The following is a 16,386-nucleotide window of genomic DNA, read 5'->3' as shown; positions in this document are numbered from 1 at the left end:
CCGGGGAGGGGGAAACCTCTCCTTTTCCCTCAGGGGAGGTGAAAACCTCACTTTTTACCTCAATAAAAGCGGCCGGGGAGGAGGAAACCTCTCCTTTTCCCTCAGGGGAGGTGAAAACCTCACCCTTCACCTCAAGGGAAGCCGCTTGGCTGGGAAAAAACGCTTTTTTTACCTCAGAAACCCCGCGGGTGGGGGAGGGGCGAGAAACACTACCTTTTTGTCTCCGTGGAGGAGACAAAAGCGGGTAAAAAGCCTCACTTACCTCCAGAAAAGCCTCTGCGTTGCAGAAACCTCCCTCTGACCGCAGAGGAAGCCCTCGGAGGGCAGAAAACCCTCATTTTTGGCCCCGAGGCCGCCGCGCGCCCGCCCGCTCCCTCAGCCGCCTCATGGCGGACTAACGGCCGCCGCCACCTGGCGCCGCACGCGACGCGCGCTCATTGGCGGAGGCGGCGGCCAATGGGGAGGCGGCGCGGCCCCGCGCATGCGCGGCGCGGCCGTCCCCACGTGCCGCCCCACCCGCGCGGAGCGCGTGGCCACCCCGTAGCCTCCAAAGTTTAATAATAATAAAAAAAAATCATAATACAATAAAATAACGGCCCCCCCGGCCCCGCCCCACTACAAAGAGCCCGAGACAGTTAGTGTCGGCGCGGGGGGGGGCGGGGGGCCCCGCTCCGCCCCCCCCCGCCCTCCTCCCCCCCCCTTCCTATAAAAACCCCGTGGGCGGGGGGAGGAGGGGCGCGCCCGGGCCCCCCCCCCCCGGTACAAAAGAAACCAACGCGAATAATTAATTACATCGCCGGGGGAGGGGGGGGGCACCGGGGGAGGGGGCGGCGCCGCTGCCCCCCCTTCCCCCCCCCTCCCCCCCGCGGCGTCGGGCGGCTCCGCGTCACCAGTCCTGGGGGGGGGAAGGGGGTCGCCGTCCCCCCCCCCCCCACGTTGTCGCCGTCACCCGTGGGCGCCGGGCGCGGCGGGGGGGGGTGGCGGGCGGGGGGGGGCTGTCGCCCCGGCTCCTCTTTGGCTCCAGCGGCTCCCGGGGCGCGGGGGGGGCGGCGCCGCCCGGCTCCCGCTCCGGCCGCCGCTTGCGGCGCCGCTCGGGGTCCCGCTCGCGCTCCCGGCCCCGGCCCCGCGCGCCCCGGCGCTCCGCCTGCTCCAGCTGGGGGGGGAGAGGGGGCGGGGCGTCAGGGGGCGGGGCCACGGCGGGGGGGGGGGACACGGCCGGGGACAGGGCAGGGGGCGGGGCCACGGCCGGGGGGGCGGGGCCACGGCCGGGGGCGGGGCCACGGCGAGGGGTGGGGCCACGGCAGGGGGCGGGGACACGGCCGGGGGCGGGGCCACGGCGAGGGGTGGGGCCACGGCCGGGGACAAGGCAGGGGGCGGGGCCACGGCCGGAGAGCGCGGACACGGCCGGGGGCGGGGCCACGGCGAGGGGTGGGGCCACGGCCGGGGGCGGGGACAAGGCAGGGGGCGGGGCCACGGCCGGGGGGCGGGGCCACGGCCGGGGGGCTGGGGCACGGTCGGGGGCGGGGACAAGGCAGGGGGCGGGGCCACGGCCGGGGGGCTGGGGCACGGCCGGGGGCGGGGACAAGGCAGGGGGCGGGGCCACGGCCTGGGGGGTGGGGACCCGGCGAGGGGCGGGGACATAGCGAGGGGCGCGGCCACGGCCGCGGGGCGGGGCCACGGCAGGGGACGTGGGGACACGGCGGGGGCGGGGACATGGCGGAGGGCGGGGACACGGCGGGGACAAGGCCGGGGGGGCGGGGACAAGGCCGGGGGGGCGGGGACACGGGGGGGAAGGCGCCAGGGGGCGGGGACACGGCGGGGGGCGGGGACAGCGCGAGGGGGCGTTTTGGCGCGTTCAGGGGCCGTTTGGGGGGATTTAGGGGCCGTTTGGGGGTGTTAGGGGCAGTCTGGGGGGGTTTGAGGGAAGTTCTGGGGTTTTGGGGCCCTTTTGGAGGGTTCAGGGGCCGGTTGAGGGTGTTAGGAGCAGTTTGGGGATGTTGGGGCAGTCTGGGGATGTTTGAGGGATGTGCTGGTGTTTAGGGGCCAGTTGGGGCTGTTTGAGGGCTGTTCTGGTGTTTCGGGGCCCTTTGGAGTCTTTAATGGCTGGTTGGGGCTGTTTGAGGGATGTTCTGGTGTTTGGGGCCCTTTCGGAGTGTTCAGGGGCCAGGTGGGGCTGTTTGAGGGAAGTTCTGGGGTGTTTGGGGCCCTTTTGGACTGTTTAGGGTCTGGTTGGGGTTGTTTGGGGGATGTTCTGGTGTTTTGGGGCCCTTTTGCACTGTTTAGGGTCTGGTTGGGGGTGTTTGAGGGCTGTTCTGGTGTTTCAGGGCCCTTTTGGACTGTTTAGGGTCTGGTTGGGGCTGTTTGAGGGATGTTCTGGTGTTTGGGGCCCTTCTGGACTGTTTAGGGTCTGGTTGGGGCTGTTTGAGGGATGTTCTGGTGTTTCGGGGCCCTTCTGGACTGTTTAGGGTCTGGTTGGGGTTGTTTGAGGGCTGTTCTGCTGTTTTGGGCCCCTTTCGGAGTGTTCAGGGGCCGGTTGGGGCTGTTTGAGGGAGGTTTGGGGCCCTTTGGAGGGTTCAGGGGCCGCCGCGGCCACGCGGGGGTCCCCGGGGCGCCCGGGGGGTTTCGCGGCGGTTTCGGGGCCGCGGCGGCGGCTCCGCTCTCACCTCGAGCAGGAGGCGGAACAGCGCGAGGGGCGGCGGGCGCGCGGCCTGCAGCAGCTGCCAGATGCTCTGCGCCTCGTCCAGCGTCACCTCCAGCAGGTCCCCCTCCATCATGAGCTCCTCGAGCGGGCGCCGCGCGCCCTCGGGCAGCTCCAGCACCGGCCCCTGCAGCCGCGGCAGCGCCGCGCTCAGCGCCTCCAGCTCTGCGGGGGGACGGGGGGTCAGGGGGGCCCCTATGGCCCCGGGGGTCCCGTAGGGCCCCAGGGGGACGTCAAGGGGGCACTATATGGCCCCGGGGGGGCCTCAGGGGTCTTATATGGCCCCAGGGCAGCGTCAGGTGGCCCCATATGGCCCCAGGGTGGGTCATAGGAGTCCTATATGGCCAGGGGGGAGGTCATAGGGTACTATGGCCCCTAGGGGCGGCATTGGAGGGTCCTCTATGGCCCCGGGGGGCCTCAGGGGGGTCCTACAGGGCTCCCAAGGGCCCCACGTGGGTCCTGCAGGGCTCCCATGGGCCCCTTGGGGCTCATGTGGGTCCAACAGGGCTCCCACTGGCCCCACTGGCTCATACGGGTCCTCCAGAGCTCCCACGGACCCCACGTGGGTCCTATAGGGCTCCCACAGGGCTCATATGGGTCCAACAGGGCTCCCACGGACCCCATGTGGGTCCTATAGGGCTCCCAAGGGCCCCACATGGGTCCTATAGGGCTCCCACAGGCCCCACGTGGGTCCTACAGGGCTCATATCGCTCCAACAGGGCTCCCATGGGCTCATACGGGGCCCACAGGGCTCCCATAGGCCCCACAGGGCTCATATGGGTCCTATAGGGCTCCCACAGTGCTCATGTGGGTCCCCCAGGGCTCCCACGGGCCCCACATGGGTCCAACACAGCTCCCACGGGCCCCACAGTGCTCATGTGGGTCCCTCAGGGCTCCCACGGGCCCCTTGGGGCTCCTATGGGTCCTATAGGGCTCCCACAGTGCTCATGTGGGTCCCCCAGGGCTCTCACGGGCCCCTTGGGGCTCATATGGGTCCTACAGGGCCCCCACAGGCCCCACAGGGCTCATGTGGGTCCTACAGGGCTCTCACGGGCCCCTTGGGGCTCATATGGGTCCTACAGGGCCCCCACAGGCCCCACAGGGCTCATGTGGGTCCTACAGGGCTCCCAAGGGCGCCACGTGGGTCCTGCAGGGCTCCCATGGGCCCCTTGGGGCTCATGTGGGTCCTCCAGAGCTCCCACGGACCCCACGTGGGTCCTATAGGGCTCCCACAGGGCTCATATGGGTCCAACAGGGCTCCCATGGGCCCCACATGGGTCCTATAGGGCTCCCATGGGCCCCTTGGGGCTCATGTGGGTCCAACAGGGCTCCCACAGGCCCCACGTGGGTCCTACAGGGCTCACATCGGTCCAACAGGGCTCCCATGGGCTCATGTGGGTCCCCCAGGGCTCCCACAGGCCCCACAGGCCTCATATCGGTCCAACAGGGCTCCCACAGGCCCCACAGGGCTTATGTGGGTCCTATAGGGCTCCCATGGGCCCCACGTGGGTCCTGCAGGGCTCCCACGGGCCCCTTGGGGCTCATGTGGGTCCTATAGGGCTCCCATGGGCCCCACGTGGGTCCTGCAGGGCTCCCACGGGCCCCTTGGGGCTCATGTGGGTCCTGTAGGGCTCCCATGGGCCCCACAGGGCTCATATCGGTCCAACAGGGCTCCCATGGGCTCATACGGGGCCCACAGGGCTCCCATGGGCCCCACAGGGCTCATATGGGTCCTATAGGGCTCCCACAGGGCTCATGTGGGTCCCCCAGGGCTCCCACGGGCCCCACATGGGTCCAACACAGCTCCCACGGGCCCCACAGTGCTCATGTGGGTCCCCCAGGGCTCCCACGGGCCCCTTGGGGCTCATGTGGGTCCTACAGGGCCCCCACAGGCCCCACAGGGCTCATGTGGGTCCTGTAGGGCTCCCATGGGCCCCACGTGGGTCCTACATGGCTCCCATGGGCCCCACAGGGCTCATATGGACCCACGTGGGTCCTATAGGGCTCCCACGGGGCTCATGTGGGTCCAACAGGGCTCCCACGAGCCCCATAGGGCTCATATGGGTCCTACAGGGCTCCCATGGGCCCCACATGGCTCCCACGGGCCCCACAGGGCTCGTATCGGTCCAACAGGGCTCCCATGGGCTCATATGGGTCCCCCAGGGCTCCTGCAGGCCCCACAGGGCTCATATGGGTCCTATAGGGCTCCCACGGGGCTCATATGGGTCCCACAGGGCTCTTATCGGTCCAACAGGGCCCCCACAGGGCTCATATGGGTCCTATAGGGCCCCCACAGGCCCCACGTGGCTCCCTGGCGGCGCGCGGGGCCCTACCTGAGGGCGCCGTCCCGTTCCTCTCGGGGCTGCCGGCGTCCCCGTTCTCAGCGGCGGCCTGCGGGGAGCGTCGAGGAGGAGGAGGAGGAGGACGAGGAGGAAGAGGAAGACGCCCCGCGCGGCGCCGCGTCCCCGTCACCCACCTTGGCGGCGCCGTGCGGGCGGTGGCGCAGCGCGGCCAGGCGCTGCAGCGGGGCGGCCAGCTCGGGGGCGGCGAGCAGGCGGCGCGCGCGGCCCTGCCACGTCATGGCGCGCTCGGTGAGGCACTGCAGCGCCTCGCCCTCGGGCAGCCGCACCGGCAGCTTCTGCAGCGCCACGAGCAGCGCCAGGATGGTCTCGAGGCGCGGGCGGCGCGAGCGCTGGCACAGCGGGCACAGGAACTTGGCGTCCCACTCCCACCAGGCCGCGGCGGCCGCGGCGCGCGCGCCCAGCCGCGGCCAGGCCACGCAGGCGCCGTGGAACCAGTCGCGGCACAGCTGGCACTGCAGCATGCGCGCGCCCGGCGGCTGCCCGCACACGCACGACGGCGGCCCCGGGCCCGGCGTCGGCGGCGCCGCTTTGTGCGCGTTGGCGCGCCGCAGCCGGGCCATGCCCTCCTTCTCCTTCTGCTCGCCCTCCTTGAACGCCACGATCTGCGGGGACAGCGCGCGGCGTCACGCGGTGTCACCGGTGTCACCCGCGCGGCGTCGCGCGGCGCGCGCCCCGGCTCACCACGGCGCCCGGGTCGCGCAGGTCCTGCGCCGACAGCCCCAGGCTCTCGGTGTCCAGCTTGTAGAGCCCCGGCTCCTGCTCGGGCTCGCGGCGCCACTTGAGCCGCTTGCTGCTGTCGGAGTCGGCGCAGGGACACAGCACCTATGGGGGACAGCGCGTGTGTCAGTGTCACCAACAGTGTCACCCGCGCGCCCCGCGCCCGCGGCACCCACCTCCAGCAGGGTGTAGCACGAGTTCTTCTTGAGGAAGGTGCGCGAGGCCTTGTCGCGCCACGAAGTGCGCGGCGCCCACCTGCACCTCCAGCTGCCGCAGCTCCTCCAGCCGCACCGGCAGGTCCCGGCCCACGGCCACCAGCCCCTCCAGGTCGTCCAGGCAGGGGTAGTGGTCGCCGTTCTGCGCGGGGACACCGAGGGGGGTGTCAATGTCCCCGCGGGGCCGCCCGCGTCCCCGGCGCGCGCCGCGGTGGCACCTGGATCTCCTCGACGTCGGCGATCCAGGCGCGCGCCTTGGCCAGCGCCTCCCGCAGCGCCTGGATGTTGGGCAGCAGCGCCGGGATGTTCTCGGCCTCCTTGATGATGGCGGCCAGCGTGGCCGGCGGGTGCTTCTGCCTGCGCGCGGGGGGGACGGTCACGGGGACGGCCGTCCCGGTGTCACTGCGGCCCCATGGGCAGCATGGGACGGGGACGGCCGTCCCTGTGTCCTCGTGTCCCTGCATCCCCATGTGCCCGCTCAGTGACGCTGATGGTGGCCGTCCCGGTGTCACCGCGGCCCCGTGGGCAGCATGGGACGGGGGCGGCCGTCACCGTGTCCCTGTGTCCCCCGTGGGCAGCACGGGGTGGTGGTGGTGGCCGTCCTCATGTCCCTGTGTCCCCGTGTGCCCACTCACTGACAGTGGTGGCTGTCCCTGTGTCCCTGCATCCCCATGTCCCCGCTCAGTGACGCTGATCGTGGCCGTCCCCGTGTCACCATGGCCCCATGGGCAGCATGGGACGGGGGTGGCCGTCCCTGTGTCCCCCATGGGCAGCACGGGATGGTGGTGGTGGCCGTCCCCATGTCCCCGTGTCCCTGCATCCCCATGTCCCTACTCACTGATGGTGTCAACGGCCATCCCTGTGTCCCTGCATCCCCGTGTCCCCGCTCACTGACGGTGGTGGTGGCCGTCCCTGTGTCCTCGTGTCCCCGCGTCCCTGTGTCCTCGTGTCCCCATGTCCCCGCGTCCCCGTGCTCACTGCGCCTCCAGACACATGTGCGCCTTCTCGTCCCAGCGCTGCGCGATGCTCAGCAGCTCCTGCCGCTCGGCCATGGCTGTCCCCGTGTCCCTGTGTCCCCGTGTCCCCGTGTCCCCATGTCCTCGTGTCCCCATGTCCCCATGTCCCCGTGTCCCCGTGCTCACCGCGCCTCCAGACACATGTGCGCCTTCTCGTCCCAGCGCTGCGCGATGCTCAGCAGCTCCTGCCGCTCGGCCATGGCTGTCCCCGTGTCCCCATGTCCCCGTGTCCCCGTGTCCCCATGTCCTCGTGTCCCCGTGTCCCCGTGTCCCCGCGTCCCCGCGTCCCCGTGCTCACCGCGCCTCCAGACACATGTGCGCCTTCTCGTCCCAGCGCTGCGCGATGCTGAGCAGCTCCTGCCGCTCGGCCATGGCCGTCCCTGTGTCCCCGTGTCCCCATGTCCCCGTGTCCCCATGTCCCCATGTCCCCGTGTCCCCGTGTCCTCGTGTCCCCGTGTCCCCGTGTCCCCATGTCCCCATGTCCCCGTGCTCACCGCGCCTCCAGACACATGTGCGCCTTCTCGTCCCAGCGCTGCGCGATGCTGAGCAGCTCCTGCCGCTCGGCCATGGCTGTCCCTGTGTCCCCGTGTCCCCGTGTCCCCATGTCCCCATGTCCCCATGTCCCCGTGTCCCCATGTCCCCGTGTCCCTGTGTTCCCGTGTCCCCGTGTCCCTGTGTCCCCATGTCCTCGTGTCCCCATGTCCCCGTGCTCACCGCGCCTCCAGACACATGTGCGCCTTCTCGTCCCAGCGCTGCGCGATGCTCAGCAGCTCCTGCAGCTCGGCCATGGCTGTCCCCGTGTCCCCATGTCCCTGTGTCCCCGTGTCCCTGTGTCCCCATGTCCTCGTGTCCCCATGTCCCCGTGCTCACCGCGCCTCCAGACACATGTGCGCCTTCTCGTCCCAGCGCTGCGCGATGCTCAGCAGCTCCTGCAGCTCGGCCATGGCCCCGTGCACGGCGGCGCCGGGCGCCACGCTGCGGCCGGCCTGGATGAGCGCGCGCAGCGCGGGCAGCGGCGCGGGCGAGCGCAGCGCGGCCGTCACCTCCTCCAGCCACGCGGCCTGCGCCAGCTGCCGCTCCAGGCGCCGGCCCTCGGGCGCCGCGACGCCCAGGCGGCCCCCGCGCTCCAGCAGCGCCCGCAGCGCCGCGGGGGGGGCCCCGGCCGCCAGCGCCGCCCCGGCCTCCGCCTGGAACTGCTCCACGCGCTGCAGCAGCGCCTGCGGGGGGGGGTCAGTGTGGGGGGGGCGGGGGGGGCTGGGGGGGGGGGTCAGCGTGGGGATCGAGGGGGCAACGTGGGGCTGGGGGGGGGTCAGCGTGGGGGGGGCAATGTGGGGCTGGGGGGGGTCAGCGTGGGGGGGCGACGTGGGGCTGGGGGGGGTCAGCGTGGGGATCGAGGGGGCAACGTGGGGCTGGGGGGGGTCAGCGTGGGGCTGGGAGGGACACCATGGGGATCGAGGAGGGCAGCGTGGGGATCAAGGGGGGCAACGTGGGGCTGGGGGGGGTCAGCGTGGGGGGGGGCGGGGGGGGCTGGGGGGGTCAGCGTGGGGGGGGGTGGGGGGGCGAGGGGGGCAACGTGGGGGAGGGCGGGGGGAGCGAGGGGGGCAACGTGGGGCTGGGGGGGTCAGCGTGGGGGGGGCGACGTGGGGCTGGGGGGGTCAGCGTGGGGGGGGGAGCGAGGGGGGCAATGTGGGGCGACGTGGGGCTGGGGGTTCAGCGTGGGGGGGGCGACATGGGGCTGGGGGGGGTCAGCGTGGGGGGGGTGGGGGGGCGAGGGGGGCAACGTGGGGGGAGGCGGGGGGAGCAACATGGGGGAGGGCAGGGGGAGCGAGGGGGGCGACGTGGGGCTGGGGGGGGTCAGCGTGGGGGGGGAGCGAGGGGGGCAATGTGGGGCAACGTGGGGCTGGGGGGGTGACGTGGTGGGGGCAGGGGAGCGAGGGGGGCGACGTGGGGCTGGGGGGGGTCAGCGCGGCGGGGGGGGCGATGTGGGGATCAAGGGGGGCAGCGTGGCCCTGGAGGGGGTCAGGGTGGCCCTGGGGGTCAGTGTGGCCCTGGGGGGTCATGGCCTGGCCTGGGGGGGTCACTGTGGCCCTGGGGGGGGTCATCGTGTCCTGGGAGGGGTCAGGGTGTCCCAGGGGGGGTCACTGTGTCCCTGGGGGTCATCGTGTCCCGGGGAGGGGCGGGTCAGGGTGTCCCTGGGGGTCAATGTGGCCCTGGGGGGTCATGGCCTGGCGGGTCAGTGTGGCCCAGGCAGGGGTCAGGGTGTCCCTTGGGGCTCACTGTGGCCCTGGGGGTGGGGTTCAGGGTGTCCCGGGGGGGGTCATTGTGTCCCGGGGGGTCAGGGTGTCCCTTGGGGCTCACTGTGGCCCTGGGGGGCGGTCAGGGTGTCCCGGGAGGGGTCAGGGTGTCCCGGGGGTGTCACCGTGTCCCCGGGTGTCACCGTGCCCCGGGTCCCCGCGGCGGCGCCCACCTGCACGTCCCCGATCTGGTGCATGACGCAGGGCAGCTGGTTCATCTGCTCCAGGAAGGCGCGCAGCTCGTCCACGGTGAGCGCCGCGGCCGCCGGCACCCTGGGGACGGCGCGGGCGTCACCGCGGCCGTGGCGGCGCCGGGGGGGACGCGGCGATGCCGGGGGGGACACGGTGACGCCGGGGGGGACACGGTGACGCGGGGGGTCCCGCGGTGGCGCTCACCCCGTCTCCTGCGAGCTGATGAGCCCCAGCGCCTCCGACACGCAGCGCTCGGCCTGGCCCAGGCAGCCCTTGAGCCGGTGCAGGAGCTCGTTCTCGGGGAACTTGCGCTCGCGCGCCTCCGACTCGAGCGCGCGGAGCTCCTCCAGCGCTGGGGGGACAGGGGGGAATACGGGGTCAGGGGGGGATACGGAACCGGGGGGGGAACAGGGCATTGGGGGGGAAATACGGGGTCAGGGGGGATACGGGGTCGGGGGGGAATACGGGGTCGGGGGGGAATACGGGGTCAGGGGGGAATAGGGCATTGGGGGGGAAATAGGGCGTTGGGGGGGAAATACGGGGTCAGGGGGGATATGGGGTCAGGGGGGATACGGGGTCAGGGGGGGAATATGGCAGCGGGGGGGGAAATAGGGCATTGGGGGGGGAATACGGTGTTGGGGGGGAAATACAGCATCGGGGGGGGAAATCGGGCAGCAGGGGGGAAATATGGCATCGGGGGGGGAAAATATGGCGTTGGGGGCAAAATACGGCAGTGGGGGGAGGAATACAGCGTTGGGGGGGAAATATAGCAGTGGGGGGGGGGGAAGTATGGCATTGAGGGGGCAAACAGTGTTGGGGGGAAATGGCATCGGGGGAAACGGCATTGGGGGGAACATGGCGTCGGGGGGTAAATGCCGTGGGGGGGGAAATACGGTGTTGGGGGGGTGTAACGGGACCGGGGCGGGGACGATAATGACACCAAGGTGGGGACAGTGGCGCCAGGGCGGGGATAACGGCCCCGGGGGGGGTTAGTGGCTCCGGGGTGGATAATGGCCCCGGGGGGGTGGATAGCGGCCCCAGCAGGGTTAGCAGCTCCGGGGGGGTGGATAACAGCACCGGGGGGGGATAGCGGCCCCGGGGGGGGTGGATAGTGGCACCAGGGGGGGTGGATAGTGGCACCAGGGGGGTGGATAACGGCCCTAGGGGGGCGGATAGCGGCCCCGGGGGGGTTAACAGCACCAGGGGGGGTGGATAATGGCCCCGGTGGGTGGTTAACGGCCCTGGGGGGGGTGGATAGTGGCCCCGGGGGGGTGGATAACAGCCCCAGGGGGTGGATAGCGGCCCCGGGGGGTGGATAGCGGCCCCAGGGTGGATAACAGCCCCAGGGGGTGGATAACGGCACCAGGGGGTGGATAACGGCACCAGGGGGTGGATAGCGGCCCCAGGGTGGATAACAGCCCCAGGGGGTGGATAGCGGCCCCGGGGGGTGGATAGCGGCCCCAGGGTGGATAACAGCCCCAGGGGGTGGATAACAGCCCCGGGGGGTGGATAACGGCACCAGGGGGGTGGATAGCGGCCCCAGCGGGTGGATAACAGCCCCAGGGGGGTGGATAACTGCCCCGGGGGGTGGATAGCAGCCCTAGGGTGGATAACAGCCCCAGGGGGGTGGATAACTGCCCCGGGGGGTGGATAACTGCCCCGGGGGGGTGGATAGCGGCCCCAGGGGGGTGGATAACTGCCCCGGGGGGTGGATAACGGCACCGGGGGGGTGGATAGGGACCCCGGGGGGTGGATAGCAGCCCTAGGGTGGATAACAGCCCCAGGGGGTGGATAACAGCCCCGGGGGTGGATAACGGCACCGGGGGAGGTGGATAGCGGCCCCAGGGGATGGATAGCGGCCCCAGGGGGGTGGATAACTGCCCCGGGGGGTGGATAGCAGCCCTAGGGTGGATAACAGCCCCAGGGGGTGGATAGCGGCCCCAGGGGGGTGGATAACTGCCCCGGGGGGCGGATAGCGGCGTCGCCCGCACTCACTGCGCTTGCGGCCGTCCTCCAGCTCCAGCGCCACGCGCACCTTGTTGGCCCACGTGTCGAAGGACTCGGCGCGCACCTTGAGCTTGTGCAGCATGGCCGGCAGCTCGTCCAGCGTGTAGCGGTACCTGCGCGACGGTGACGGTGACAGCGCGGCCACGGTGACACCACGGCGACGGTGACGGTGACACCGCGGCGACGGTGACACCACGGTGACGGTGACACCGCGGCCACGGTGACACCGCAGTGACGGTGACACTGCAGCCGTCGCCACACGGGGTGCCCACGGGGACACGGAGCAGCAGGGACCCCCCTGGGGCTACCACGAGCCCCCCAAAGGGACTGGGTGACACTAGGACACCCCTGGGGCCACCAGGAGCCCTCCCAAAGGGACTGGGTGATACCGGGACCCCCCGGGGTACCAGGAGCCCCCCAAAGGGACTGGGTGACACCGGGACCCCTCAGGGCCACCAGGAGCCCCCTCAAAGGGACTGGGTGACACCAGGACCCCACAGGGCTACCGGGAGCCCCCAAAGGGACTGGGTGACACTGGGACACCCCAGGTGCCACCAGGAGCCCCCCAAAGGGACTGGGTGATACCGGGACCCCCCGGGGTACCAGGAGCCCCCCAAAGGGACTGGGTGACACCGGGACCCCTCAGGGCCACCAGGAGCCCCCTCAAAGGGACTGGGTGACACCAGGACCCCTCAGGGCTACCGGGAGCCCCCAAAGGGACTGGGTGACACCGGGACCCCCCTGGGGGTTACTAGGAGCCCCCAAAGGGACTGGGTGATACCGGGACCCCCCGGGGCCACCAGGAGCCCTCCCAAAGGGACTGGGTGACACCAGGACAGTCCAGGTGCTGCCACAAGCCCCATTATGGTCACGGGGGGGACACTGGGACACCCCCGGGGTTACCAGGAGCCCCCCAAAGGGACTGGGTGACACCAGGACCCCCTCAGGTGCTGCCACAAGCCCCGTTCTGGGCAGTGGGTGACACCAGGACCCCCCAGGCTCTGCCCTGGTCCCCATTCCGGTCCTGGGGGGGACACAGGGACCCCCAAAGCGCTACCAGGAGCCCCATTATGGGCAGCAGGTGACACCGGCACCCCCGGGCGCTGTCCCCGTCCCCCTTCCAGTCCCAGGGGGGACATGGGACCCCTCTGGGTGCTGTCCCGGTCCCCATTCCAGTCCCAGGGGTGACACCGGCACCCCCGGGCGCTGTCCCCGTCCCCATTTTGGTCCCAGGGGTGACACTGGCACCCCTGGTGCGCTGTCCCCGTCCCCGTTCCGGTCCCAGGGGTGACACCCCCACCCCGGGGCACTGTCCCCGTCCCCATTCCGGTCCCGGGGATGACACCAGGACCCCTCCAGGTGCTGTCCCCGTCCCCGTTCCGGTCCCAGGGGTGACACCCGCACCCCCGGGCGCTGTCCCCGTCCCCATTCCAGCCCCAGGGGGGACATGGGACCCCTCCAGGTGCTGTCCCGGTCCCATTCCAGTCCCAGGGGTGACACCCGCACCCCCGGGCACTGTCCCCATCCCCGTTCCGGTCCCAGGGGTGACACCGGCACCCCCGGGCGCTGTCCCCGTCCCCGTTCCGGTCCCGCTCCCGCGGTACCTGAGGTACTGCTTGCTGCGGGGGCACTTGCACAGGTCGTCCATGTGGTACAGGCAGACGAGGCGCTGGGGACACTCGTAGCAGGCCAGCGCGGACAGGAAACAGGTCGTCTTGCACTTGTCGCACTGGCGCTCGTCGTCGGGGAGCAGCTCGAAGGCCTCGCGCTCGGCCTCCGTGATGCCCTGCGGGGGACACGGTGGCACCGCCGGGGTCCCCGCTCACGGGGACGTGGCGGAGGGGACACCCGGAGCGGGTGGCACGGGGTGGCGGGGAGCCCTATGGGCTGTGGAGGGCAAGGCCCTGCTTGTGAGGGACACCCAGGACAGGCGGCACAGGGTGACACCCAGACCAGGTGACACAGGGTGACACCCAGACCACATGGCACAGGGTGACACCCACAGCACATGGCACACGGTGACACCCACACCGGGTGACACAGGGTAACAGCCACAGCACATGGCACAGGGTGACGCCCAGACCAGGTGACACAGGGTGACACCCACAGCACATGGCACACGGTGACACCCAGGGCACATGGCTGTAGATGCCACCTGCTCCCGTCCCCTGGTGCCATCTCAGCAGAGGGGCCCCCCAAGCCGTCCCTGTGTCCCCCCCGAGCCCTCCCCGTGTCCCCGTGCCCCCACCGGCCGTTCCCGTGTCCCCCTTGAGCTCTGTGTCCCCACTGGCTGTCCCCATGTCCCCACGTCCCCACCAGCCATCCCCGTGTCCCCCTCGAGCTCTGTGTCCCTGCCAGCTGTCCCCCTGTCCCCAAATCCCCGCCAGCCGTCCCCGTGCCCCCACCAGCCGTTCCCATGTCCCCCTTGAGCTCTGTGTCCCCGCTGGCTGTCCCCCTGTCCCCATGTCCCCACCGGCTGTCCCCGTGTCCCCCTTGAGCTCTCTCTGTGTCCCCACCGGCCGTCCCTGTGTCCCCCTCGAGCTCTGTGTCCGCGCCGGCCGTCCCTGCGCTGTGTCCCCGTGTCCCCACCGGCCATCCCCGTGTCCCCCTCAAGCTCTGTGTCCCCGCCGGCCGTCCCCCTGTCCCCAAATCCCCGCCAGCCGTCCCCGTGTCCCCCTTGAGCTCTGTGTCCCCGCTGGCTGTCCCCATGTCCCCACCGGGCCATCCCCATGTCCCCCTTGAGCTCTATGTCTGCCCTGGCCGTCCCTGCGCTGTGTCCCCGTGTCCCCACTGGCCGTCCCCGTGTCCCCCTCGAGCTCTCTCTGTGTCCCCGCTGGCTGTCCCCATGTCCCCGTGTCCCCCTCGAGCTCTGTGTCCCCACTGGCCGTCCCCATGTTCCCGTGCTGTGTCCCCACATCCCCATGCCGTGTCCCCATGTCCCCGTGTCCCCCTCGAGCTCTGTGTCCCCGCCGGCCGTCCCCACGTCCCCATGTCCCCACGTCCCCGTGTCCCCCTCGAGCTCTGTGTCCCCACCGGCCGTCCCCATGTCCCCGTGCTGTGTCCCCACATCCCCATGCTGTGTCCCCATGTCCCCGTGTCCCTGCGTCCCCGTGTCCCCCTCGAGCTCTGTGTCCCCGCCAGCTGTCCCCACGTCCCCGTGTCCCCATGTCCCCGCGTCCCCGTGTCCCCCTCGAGCTCTGTGTCCCCGCCGGCCGTCCCCATGTCCCCCTTGAGCTCTCTCTGTGTCCCTGCTGGCTGTCCCCACGTCCCCGTGTCCCCACGTCCCCGTGTCCCCGCGCCCCCGCGTCCCCGCGGCACCTTGTCGAGCAGGGCCTTGCGCAGCTTGCGCTCCTCCTGCACCAGCACGAACATCTCCTTGTGCACGGCGGCCGCCAGGTTGAGGTCCAGCTTCTCGGGGCACGCGGCCATCTTGCAGATGAGCTCCTCGTGCGAGAACACGCAGTAGCGCCGCAGGCGCCGGTAGTGCTCGATGCACTGCCGCCCGGCGGGGAGCTGCGCGGGACGTGGGAACGGGGCATGGAGACGGCCCGGGGCCGCCACGGAGCCGCCACGGAGCCGCCACGGAGCGCGCGGAGCCACCCCGAGACCTGGAGACACCCCGAGACCCAGAGACACCCCGAGACCAGAGACACCCCAAGACCCGGAGCTGCGGGGAGCATGGGGCATGGAGACGGCCTGGGGCCGCCACGGAGCCGCCACGGAGCCGCCACGGAGCCACCCCGTGACCCAGAGACACCCCGAGACCCGGAGACACCCCGAGACCAGAGACACCCCGAGACCCAGAGAGACCCCGAGACCCGGAGCCACCCCGAGACCCGGAGACACCCCGAGACCCGGGGGCCACCCCGAGACCAGAGACACCCCGAGACCCAGAGACACCCCGAGACCCGGAGCCACCCCGAGACCCGGAGACACCCTGAGACCCGGAGCTGCGGGGAGCGCAGGGCGTGGAGACAGCCCGGGGCCGCCATGGAGCGCGCGGAGCCACCCCGAGACCCAGAGACACTCCGAGACCAGAGACACCCCGAGACCCAGAGACACCCCGAGACCCGGAGCCGCCACGGAGCGCGCGGAGCCACCCCGAGACCCAGAGACACCCTGAGACCCAGAGACACCCCGAGATCTGGAGCCACCCCGTGACCCAGAGACACCCCGAGACCAGAGACACCCCAAGACCCGGAGCCGCCACGGAGCACGCGGAGCCACCCCGAGACCCAGAGACACCCCGAGACCCAGAGCTGCGCGGGCCGTGAGCAGGGGGCACGGACACCGGAGCCGCCACGGAGCGCGCAGAGACCCAGAGCCGCCACGGAGCGCGCGGAGCCACCCTGTGACCTGGAGCCACCCCGAGACTCGGAGCACGCGGAGCCACCCCGGAGCCGCCACAGAGCCAACCCGGAGCCGCACGGAGCCACCCCGGACACCCGGAGCGCACAGAGACCCCAGAGACCCGGAGCTGCGCGGGCCATGAGCGGGGGGCATGGAGACGGCCCGGAGCTGCCACGGAGCGCACGGAGACCCGGAGCTGCATGGAGCCACCCCGAGACCCAGAGCCACCCTGAGACCCGGAGCCACACGGACACCCGGAGCTGCCACGGAGCCCGGAGCCGCCACGGAGCGCGCAGAGACCCGGAGCGCACGGAGACCCGGAGACACCCCGAGACCCGGAGACACCCCGAGACCCGGAGACACCCCGGAGCCGCGCAGAGACCTGGAGCCACCCCGAGACCTGGAGCTGTGCGGGCCGTGAGCGGCACGGCAGAGACACCCGGAGCTGCCATGGAGCCACCACGGAGCACGTGGAGACCCGGAGCCACCCCGTGACCCGGAGCCACCCCAAGACCCAGAGACACCCCAAGACCC

The 16,386-nt window shown here is 71.5% G+C and overlaps 1 protein-coding gene across 1 annotated transcript in view; it reads right to left on the bottom strand.

Moving 5' to 3' along the window:
• Positions 1-886: 886 nt before the first annotated feature.
• The window catches only part of LOC104566341 (lysine-specific demethylase 5C-like), a 35,439-nt gene continuing 19,939 nt past the window's right edge, over positions 887-16,386 (bottom strand). The window contains 15 exon segments of the mRNA XM_088539187.1: positions 887-895; positions 950-1,153; positions 2,664-2,863; positions 5,032-5,093; positions 5,095-5,663; positions 5,743-5,883; positions 5,955-6,017; positions 6,019-6,135; positions 6,212-6,350; positions 7,880-8,226; positions 9,477-9,576; positions 9,700-9,847; positions 11,491-11,615; positions 13,107-13,288; positions 14,821-15,015. Coding sequence (XP_088395313.1) covers positions 887-895; positions 950-1,153; positions 2,664-2,863; positions 5,032-5,093; positions 5,095-5,663; positions 5,743-5,883; positions 5,955-6,017; positions 6,019-6,135; positions 6,212-6,350; positions 7,880-8,226; positions 9,477-9,576; positions 9,700-9,847; positions 11,491-11,615; positions 13,107-13,288; positions 14,821-15,015 — 2,601 coding nt within the window.

Source organism: Tinamus guttatus, unplaced genomic scaffold, assembly GCF_059628265.1.
Source record: "Tinamus guttatus ecotype Peru unplaced genomic scaffold, ASM5962826v1 Tinamus_guttatus_pri_ptg001469l, whole genome shotgun sequence".
Classification (NCBI taxonomy): Eukaryota; Metazoa; Chordata; class Aves; order Tinamiformes; family Tinamidae; genus Tinamus; species Tinamus guttatus.
The sequence above is the reverse complement of the archived record's forward strand: the minus strand, read 5'-3'. Positions and strand labels throughout refer to the sequence as shown.